This window comes from Channa argus, chromosome 19 (assembly GCF_033026475.1).
Source record: "Channa argus isolate prfri chromosome 19, Channa argus male v1.0, whole genome shotgun sequence".
Taxonomy (NCBI): domain Eukaryota; kingdom Metazoa; phylum Chordata; class Actinopteri; order Anabantiformes; family Channidae; genus Channa; species Channa argus.
The window spans coordinates 15,498,043-15,508,662 of NC_090215.1; the positions used below are offsets into that span (position 1 = coordinate 15,498,043).

The 10,620-nt window shown below is 40.5% G+C and overlaps 1 protein-coding gene across 1 annotated transcript; it reads left to right on the top strand.

The window, feature by feature from the left end:
• The first annotated feature begins 1,525 nt into the window (after window positions 1–1,525).
• LOC137104853 (C-C chemokine receptor type 9-like) lies at window positions 1,526–6,753 on the top strand. Its single transcript, XM_067486616.1, has 3 exons — window positions 1,526–4,286; window positions 4,411–4,472; window positions 5,376–6,753. Exons 2-3 carry the CDS (start codon window positions 4,416–4,418, stop codon window positions 6,411–6,413), a joined length of 1,095 nt encoding a protein of 364 aa, XP_067342717.1. The 5' UTR covers window positions 1,526–4,286; window positions 4,411–4,415; the 3' UTR covers window positions 6,414–6,753.
• Window positions 6,754–10,620: the final 3,867 nt, after the last annotated feature.

Consider the following 10,620-nt stretch of genomic DNA (forward strand, 5'->3'; position numbering starts at 1 on the left):
ACTAATGAGTAAACACGTGATTGGCCTATGACACTTAAAACAATAGCTTTTAAAATGACGTGCTTTTGCTATTAAAACACAAGAGATACGTGATTTACATAAAGGTGTGTTATTCTTTATCCACCTGTTAATTCATGCACTAAAATAGAGAGTAGAAACACACGTTCTTATGGTTGTGACCTACTACTTGCATGTGCATCTGTTTCCTATGAGTAGTACCTGAACAATAGCAACCATGGGAAAACTAGTAATTTCAGATAGGATGCAAATGATGAACTGTTGTGTGCCGGTGCATGAAATAAATCACTGCTGGCAGGTACACAGGAAGTGGTGACTATTCAGCACATACCAAGCTCATATTCTAACTCCGCGACAGTGACAGTACTTTCCCTGCAATATGGGACAAATACATACAGTACACTAATATATGCCAGTTGGCTGTACCCACTCAACTTCCTGTTCACTGAAAAAGCATCAAAGGGGTTTTCTCGGTTTCATGAGCAAGACAAAGGCTTCTGTTGTTTGGCATTTCTTTAGAGCCACCGAGCAGACTTTTGCATGTGACAAATTTACAGCCATTTCATAGAGCGATATCCAGAGTACAGTGTAGAGTCTTGGAATGAGGGTGTGATTTTTAGAGGAGTAACAGATAACAGGTACTTTATTACATTGTACAGCAATTTAGACACAGCAGGGGTAGAAAAAAAGGCTGACAATACATGTTAACTGACTGATTATGTTTTCTAATATGTTTATGTTCCGCAGGTTCAATATTGACCATGTCCATCACCTAGCAAGCCAACCGCAGTTAACAGCACATACAAAGAACAGCCGAGGCTGAAAGGACTAAACAAGTCACATGTAGTTAAGATTGTTGTTAGCTGCAGTTTGCAAGGTCAAGGACAAACGGTAAAATGCAGTGTATGTATTATGTACATACATGTATTATGGTGGTTTCCTTCTTTTTTCTCTACCACTGATGTTATCTCTGTGGCTCACAGAACACCTCACAGAACACTTTATCTCCTTAGCAGCGACCTGCTGAATGCCATATTCAGGTGAGTCTTACCGAGTGACAGACCCAGTCAGCCCCTCTGGAGAATGGAAAACATAAAAATGGTACAATATGTGACTTTTATACATCAGTCACCTTCAACAAGAAGGCACAGATCAAGATTTAACTACCGGATGCATCTCTGATTCGCTTCTAAGAATGATTTCTCAATCTGTTAGTTTTCATCTTGTTGATATAACTTTTCTTGAAATAACATCATTAACAAGCTCAGCAAGTAGTAAAACTCTCGTTTTGCCTTCTTTGTCATTTCTACAAAGCTCATATAAGGTAATAACAGTCATAACCACACTTCTTACATCATGTCATGCTGGTGACTAATTCATGGCCTCTAAAGCTTTTTGTGACCCGTGAGAATGTTTTGGAGCCCTAAACTTCTCATATCCTCACCAGGTGGCTGCCATACAAATTCATATTTTTAAAGCCGGTGGAGGAACTTGAAATTGTCTGAAATTATCATGTTATGTTAAATAAACTTAGGCTTTATCAAATGTAGTGTAGAAGTCAGGTTATTATATAGAAGTATTCAAGCTATCGTAAAGGCCAAGGAAATGATAATGGCTGCATTTTTTTGCAGTACTCTCTAACACTTTTGATGTTGTTTAGATCTTATCTTCTAATACCATCCTGAGTTGTATGATGGGTCCTAAAGTCATTCTGCAGCAATTCAATGAGGCCAAGTATAAAACAAGATTTGCGAAAAGCTGTTCAGCCACAAGAAGAAACGGGGGTCCTGCAACAGATAGCCTGGTCCTCACAGAGGCACCGTGTCTGGGATGATTGGCTTGCAGAAACCTACGTGTCCAAGTTCTTAAAAAGGTTGAAAGGCAAAAGGTGCTCATACCAAATACCGCTTTGTGTTTATTGCACAAATCAATACATGGAATTATATTTAAGAGAATCCTCACTGTTAAACGTTTTGCACCAGTACGATAGTTATGTTCTGTGACCTTGTGACTCTGAACAGTAACAATGAATTGACAGTCACAAGGTGAAGACTATTTTATATGTGACTAAGTGTTAAGTCAGATCCATTCTGCATAGTCAGGCTTAGGTGCCTTAGCACAGTGACTCGGCTATTTACTCTGTCCTTGCAGTAAAGACTGGGATTCAAGTCCCCTCTCTGCCCTTTTTGTGTGGTAGTATAAACATTTTGTATATATAGGTGCGTATGTGGTCACATGTCTATTATGTCTGTTTTTTATAGGAATACATGTATCCATTCTCTAAAAACCTTGCTTGGGGCAGTAAAGTCTATCTGGAAGTGACTTAGCTCTCAACAAACTAAACAGGAACTAAACAATGCAATTTGCAACACAGGCCTCAGAAAATCTCTTTGCAAATATCGAAATGCATCCTCGTGGGTCTATAATCTTCAACCTGAGACCTGACGCGACACTGTCTTCAATTTCTGTTTCTAATGAATCAAGTTTTATTTCGACAGTAGGTCTTTGTTCTGCACGGGTTGGTGCTCTGCAGAACAATGCCATCAATCAGCTGCACGCTGGCAGTTAGTGTGAAACCTCTCAGTCTGCCACTTAGCTCAGCAGCTTGTTCCCAGAAGGAAAGCTCTCATCTTATCGTGACAGTCGTTTCCTCCTGCTGCACTATGAGCAAAATCGAGAAACGCAACCAGCAATTGGTAGAAGTCCAAAGAGCTGCGGACCTACATATTCATCCTCCATGGTTGCATGTTTTTGGTATGCTAACCGTGAAAATATTAAGTCAGTCAAGGAAGTGAAACTGTGAGGTGGTAGCTAACGAGAGAAACTTAGGAGCCCACACAGCCACACACTCGCAGAGTAAAGCACAAGCAGAGAACTGATTTTACCACACCTGCCATGGCTGGCTCTGTGTTCTTAAACCGGTCGGTTACAATCAATGACTTCATATTATAATTAGTCACTTTATTATTTTCAATCTCTTTTCTGGTGGTTACATGAGTTTGCTAATATATCAGTTTTCCTTTGGTTTTAGGAGAAGCATTTGGTATGAGAGGGACTTTCTTCTTTGCAGTGTTTTGTACTGGTGTGGTCACCTATGTGACACGTGGCATTTTTATTTTCTACTTTCCAAAAACAATACCAATGGGTTTTCGTTTTTCCCTTCTGTTTGCCAAAATGAAGAAGAGAAACATTTTCTAACACATCATGTGGTTTGCAGTGTGTTGTTATTGAAGGAGTTTATTGTTTTTTGGGGGGGGGGGGTTTACCCCTAAGTTCAGGATCGCCACAGCGGATCATTGGACCACACGATGCCCTTCCTGATGCAACCCTCCTCAATTTGACCGGGCTTGGGGCTGGTACTGTGCAGCTGGGTATGGGTTCTGGGTATGAGTTCAGTGTCTTATCTTTAGTTTTTATGTTGTTTACTGTGCTGGATGAAACCCTCAGGTAAAGTTAAAGGCATAGTTCAACATTTTTAGAAAAATAAACATCTAAGGGTCTAACATCCCTGTAATTTATCACAAAAGAGGATGTTGTATTTTTAAGAAATGCATTGCATTATTCATCACCACCTCTTGCTTAAAAGTAAGATCCTATGAAGCATCACATGAAGACTTCCCTCGCACTTTGAAGTCAAAAGGATATTTTTAACAAAAAACATGACAGTCATTTTAAGGAACTGACACACTGCCTGAGCTTTTTGCGTCTGGAAATGTTATTTGACAGCAGGGGTTTTCTTAAACATCTCATCATAACTACTGCTTCTCGTTTGGGACTTTATTCACTCGTCATGGTTTTCAGTTTCATGCATCACTCATCTGTGATGTTAAGTGCTCCACCTGTGCACACAAAATGTGTCAGAAATGGGCTTGAACTGGAAACTTAATCGGCTGTGGAGGGGAATGTGGGCGCATTGTTTTGGTTCAAGCTTGATGTACATGGTTCAGTAGGTGAAGCTGAATAGTCGCAGGCTTCCCGTGAAACTATCACTGATCCAGATTTGACACAACTTGTCGTGTGTAGCTGTAGCATTGTATAACTACATTTGAAATACTAAACAAAGGTGCCGCCGGAGGCTTGTGTGTCATTCTTTTTGTGCAGATTGAACCAGAGATGAATTGATATACTGTATACCAGCACGTGATCCTGTGGTTAAAGGGAAAGCATATAAGCAAGAGATGGGGCTGGTTGTTAAGGGTAGCAGCACTCCCAGACCTACTGACAGACTGTGACTAAGAGGCTGCTCTCTGTACTTCATCATTGAGTGGGTAAGTGATATTTCTACACACAATTATTCCTCCAGCCATTAAGGTTACGTTAGAATATTTTTTATTGTATTAAAAGTTTGACCTTGTTTTTTTTTCCTTTTTTTTATCCTTTGTTTCTTTGTAGATAACATGACCAGTGAGACTTTAGGAACATTTATGACCACAGCACCTGATTATACTGGGACTGTAAGTATTGTTTTTAGATGAAGTGTAACAATGACGCCGGTGTAAAATGGGCGATGTAGTGTCTTCAGTCTTGTTGATCGACTGTGTGATTGAGTAGTGGCATTACTGCTGTTTACTGTCATAAACAGGGAAATGCTTTCACAAGTGGAAGAGGAATTTTCGTGTGTTTTTGTGGTGCAGAGGTTGTTGTCTTGCAGTATGTAGTAGTAGTAAGAACATTGTCACTTTTTAAAATATGCCAAAATATGCCCACAGCACATTCTCCTTATTAATTTTGATAGATTTTGTTATCTTTCTTTGTGGTAAGACATTTAACCTTAAACATTCACCAGTTCCTGGATCATTTCATGATTCAGGTACAATGGATTTATCTGAAACAAACATCTGTATGATACTCAAATGCCACAGAGTCGTAGCCGAAAGAGCATCAAATTTTCCATTGTTTGTGTCAAGCCAAGCCCCAGCTTCACCTTGCTGTTTATCTCTGCCCTACATCTATATTTGCTGTTTCTAGGGTACTGAGTTCTGGTGTGGGCCCCTATGTGGAGCCCCTCAGGATCGTTCACCCCCTCAGGCTTGGATAGCAGCAGGAAGTTGTGCTGTGTGTGGTTTGTCTGGTACAGACACAACACCTGCACCTGAAAGCAGTTTTTTGCACACTCTGGTTAGGTTGTACGTCACAGACATTGTTTGATGTTGTATCATTGTATCCCCACTAGAAGCATTTCATGTTATGAAACCCTGAAAGCAGTTAGTGAGTTGGGTAACCGGGATAGAAACAAAAAAAACAAAACACGCCTGACAGGAAAGTCAAAACAAGTAATGATCCAGCATTGTATCTCTTGCAGGCTGCCCCCTTACAAAACCACACGGAATAATCTGTTTTTCTGTTTTGAAATACAGGGGTCTTCTTCGGACTACCCAGACTATGACACAGGTCTGTGTGAAAAAGACGGGGTCAGGTCGTTTCGTGGCAAATATGAACCACCTCTCTTCTGGATCATCTTCATCCTCGGTGCCATCGGTAATTTGATGGTGGTTTGGATCTACACCACTGTGCGCAACCGCCTGAAGACAATGACCGACATGTACCTGCTGAACCTGGCTGTGGCTGACCTCCTCTTCTTGTGCATGCTGCCCTTCTGGGCTGTTGATGCCATCAAGGGCTGGGACTTTGGCACTGGTCTCTGCAAATTAGTGTCAGCCGTCTACAGGATCAACTTCTTCAGCAGCATGTTCCTGCTTACCTGCATCAGTGTGGACCGTTACATTGCTATTGTACAAGTCACAAAAGCCCATAACACGAAGAGAAAGAGGCTGTTCTACAGCAAACTTGCCTGCCTAGGTGTCTGGATTGTCTCCACTCTCCTGGCCCTGCCAGAGTTTATCTTTGCACAGGTGAAGTCAAGCTCAAGCGGGATGTCCTGTGTTTTGGTCTACTGGGACAATGTAAACAACTGGACTAAGATCCTGGTCCTGTCCCTGCAGATCTGCATGGGCTTCTGCCTTCCTATGCTAGTTATGTTCTTTTGTTACTCTGTTATCATTCGTACACTTCTGCAGGCCAGGAGCTTTGAAAAGCACAAGGCCCTACGTGTCATCTTTGCTGTAGTGCTCGTGTTTGTCCTCTCGCAGCTGCCTTACAATAGTCTGCTCATAGTGGAGGCCATGGAAGCAGCCAATGCTACTTTCACAGAGTGTGAAACTGTAATAGTTGTTGACATAGCTGGACAGATAGCCAAGAGCCTGGCATATACTCACGCCTGCCTGAACCCATTCCTGTACGTCTTCATCGGAGTTCGGTTTAGACAAGACCTCCTGAGGATTATGAAGATGTGTGCTGTTGGTCTGGGCATGGAAGGGGTCAGCAAAACACCAGCAGTTCCCAAGCGCCCCTCTGTCATGTCAGACACTGATACCACGCCCGCCCTGTCCATATAAATACACATTCTCACTAACTGCAGACACATTATCTAAAATGCTGACTCCTGAGCATAATTCATCATGACATCATCATCATTATTTTGTTATCTATGAGTTACTTTCCTCCATGCAGAACAATAGTAAACATTTAACACATGAAACAAAAACACATTTTTTAGTCAATAACAAACACATTATTCCTGGTATCACTGTATAAATTGTATTGTATATTATTGTAAATACTTTTTTTTTAAATGTGTATTTTTCATTCATTTCATAATGTCTTGCTGCAACTGAATAAATAAAAATGAGATTTTAGGTTCAAAACAAAAATAAAAAATAAGAGAAATCTACCACACTTTTGTTTATTGCTGCTCCATCCACGCAGAACAAAAACAAACAGGAAGGAGGTGCAACTGTAGTTTCAAGTACATACTACAAATGACTTCAGGACTACGTGCTGACATCGACAATCTACTATGCATGGGAAAGTATTTGAATGTTTTCACTGGTGTAACGTATGGTAGGAAACACATTTTTGAATGTGGCTATTGAAATCCACAACATTCTCGATCTGACTAAATGCCGTCCTGTTGACTGTCTGTGCCATCGTCTGTGGCAATACTCTAAACTGCTGAACCACGTCTGAGTTTGGTTGTGACTTGGCAGTTTCATAGTAGATGCTAACGGATGCCCATTCATAATTGAAACAAAGACAATACCCGCATTGGCCTCTCAAAGGCCACAGCTCTCAAGACAGTTGTTAGATAGACAGTCAGGTGACACTATGTCTAAAACTTTAGGTATGTTAGGCCACAACCTTTAGTCGTGTAAGGCCATAGCTTCACTTCAATGTGCAGGATGAACTTTAGAAAGCAGCGTGCTGAATGCTGGAACGCATAGTTTTACGAAAGCCACATAACCAGAGCAATATTCAACGCAAAATCTAGCAGCAGATGATCTTTTTCTTTTTATGTTTGGTTTGTTTTGCCAAAAATAGAGAAGATCAAAGCCAAGCATATCTAAATGGTGGGCTGGTGGCCTCCTTTCCACTCCTCTCTGATGGGTGAAATGTGGGCGCTGAGCTCTGTGATCGCAGTTTCATGCCACCAACAAACAAAAAAGTGCTGGTATCTGATTTACGTTTTCTATAGATATATTTATATGATATAAATCTGAAATCAGGCAAAACCTGGGTTATCTCCATGACGAAAAACAAACACTGCATATTCACACTTTAAAAAAAATAAAGGACCTAAATTGAACAAAAGGCCGGCGAACTCATCAGATTAAAATGTTCGCTATTGTTAAATTAAAATTAAACTGGAAATTAAGAATTATAATTGTCATTTCTGCCGAATTACAAGGAGGAAAGACGGAGTAAGAAACAGAAAGAACTACATGGTTAATACTCTACAATGAAGTTCATGTTGGCTTGGCTCGGCTTGGCTTATTGTTGCACATCGACTGTAAAAAAAACAAAACCTGGTGTGTTATTGTGGTCACTGAGGTTGGCTCCAGACGACTGCAGCCTACCTGCTGAATTCAGGTGAGACCACAGTTGCTTTATCTTATTCTCTGTCTTTGTACACATGTCTTTCACTCACAGCAGGAAACCGAATCAGTTAAGTCAATAACAACGGCTTCCTACGTGATGACAAATGTGATGTTCTCATTGACCCAAACAGGTGCGTCCAACTTGTCCAAACTGGGGCCGTGCTGACTGTTACCACTCAGCACGGCCTGTGGCATTTGCTGAGTGATTAACGCTCGTTAATGACATATAAAACAATTTTTTATCTGTTTATTTTTGATCTTTTAATTTCATAGAGATGTGATGCATCATCATTATTTCGTAACTGAGCCGTTAGGTATTTAAATTAGATGTGGTTATAATTTTACTGTGTGATTAAACCATCAGAAGATGCAGCAGGGCCTCATCACACACTGAACATCAAAGGATTCATTAAATCAGTGATATTTAAGAAATATTATTTACAGTACTTGAAATCAAGTACTTTGTCCACTGTTCTTTTACTGCAGACTAAAAACCTTAATTCCCACATGCTGTTCTAAATTAGATCAACTAATGTACATTGCAATAATTCCTCTCCAGGATATTGGAGCTGCATGAGCATTACACAAGCCTACACACAAAACAAGCATGTTGGAAGGCAAAGCTCGGACCTCGTAAGAGGTTGAGGAAAAGTTCGTTGTGACGAAAGAGGCTCAACAACAAATCAGACAGGAATCAAGCAGGCATGATTTGCAAGTTGTCTCAAAAACCCGAACCACTTCAAACACAAACACCACCAATACAAGGAGAAAATGGCAGAAGCTAGAGCAACAACAGCAACAAACCGCTTGAATTCACAAATGCTGTCAGCATAAATCAAGAGTAATGACTTGAACTAATCATCTGCACTCTTTTTCCATACCACTCTTTGTAATAACTTACAATTTCTATTTGTTGTCAACAGTTTTGTGGTTTCTTTCTGTCCTCTGAATAACAACGTGATACAACTGACTCAGTAAAAGAAAATGTGGTAAATATCAGTTTATTACTGTCAATATTAGTACTTGACATTAATATATAGGTAGTGAATCAGTCATGTGGTCCTCGGGGGTCTCAGTCAAACACAAAACAATGGAAACTAGGGCTGCAGCTTTTCATTGTCAGGTTTTTGTCATGTGTCATGTTATTTTGAAATAGCCTGAAATAGTTTTAAATATACACTACCCACCACTATTGAAACAAACCAGTAGTTTCCTCCTACATGTGGTGGAGCAGAAGCATTAAGCATGGATGATCATAACAAAATGGGCCCCAGGGCACAGACAGGTATAAGGCCTCCCATCAGTCAAACCGAAAGAAACAAAACTACGAGGCGTGTAGCTGACACGTAAAGCTACACACGAGGCGATCGTGCGAACTATTTTTTGGTCATTTTTGACAAATTTTTTGTGTCATTTAGGTCATTAAATATTCATTTTCCTCACTTTTCTGACACCTTTGTGTAGTTTTGGTTGTTCTGGTTTTTCTCCCCCCCATGTTTTTTCCCTCATATCAGTCCTCAGTTATTACTAGTTTTTTTCTCTGGGATTTTTTTTTTGTCTTTGATAATTTTTTAACAGTTTGTGGTCATGTCCGTTTATTTTTGTTTAGCATTTTATGCTCTTTTGGCTATTTTGTCTCTTTTTCTATGACTTCGAAACAAGAGATATTACCACTCAGAAGCTCTGCCCCTTTGACCTCTGGGGCCTCTGGGCCTGTACCTGGTAGGCCTATTCAATGACTAAAAGTACTAATTCATACCAATTTGTGTGCATTCTTTTTCCTTGTACACGCACATATAAAGACACAAAGAAATCATATTTTATGTTTTGAAAGTACTTGAGCTACAACTCAGTCTCTCTACATACAGTAACTACAGACTGTCCCTTCGGGTGAAAGCTTTTCTGCTTTGTCCCACCCTTTTAAATCCTAGAATGGATTAAAAAAAAAAGAATCAACTAGACAGATAAACAGTGAAAGCTTTTTTTTTTCTACAATCGCATGCTGGGAATTTCCACCACAAGGTGGCAGCCCTTGCACAGACTAATAAGCTTGTGGCATGGCAGTGAGAGTTACCAGCAAACACACAAGTTGGAAATGAAACTGCCTCCATCTAGTGGCAGTCTGGATGGTGGGAAATGTCTGGAGGAGGAGCTCTAGACATCCACATTCAAAGTGTAAAATAACTTATTCCCAAAGAACTGCTAATAGACAGACAGATTGATCGTGAACTGCTTTAGTAATATCTTACTGTTCTGAAGAACCATGGTACTCACCAGCAGGGAGAACAGTGAGAAGTAAAAAACCGAGCAGGTCTGAACTGTGTAGTGAAGGATGCAAAAGACTCACAAGTAGAGCAGCACCTGTGGTTTGGGAACATCCCATCCATCTTTCTGCACAGAGGGAATTGTGCATGTGTATGTATGTATGTGTGTGTGTGGGGGGGGGTATTCATGAAGGATATGTGTGGGACAAAGAAAAAGAGGTATAGAGGGAGGACATGCTGAAGTCTATGAGTAATAGGTAAGACAGAGTAAACATATGTGACCCTTTGACACTAAGCAGACTGGAGGCTGGTTCCAAGTGGCCTTTGGTCTGGTTCTGTGGACCACAGAAAGCCTCAGGGAGAATGGCTTTTGTAAAACAACAATGACCCACTGGCTTTGAGCA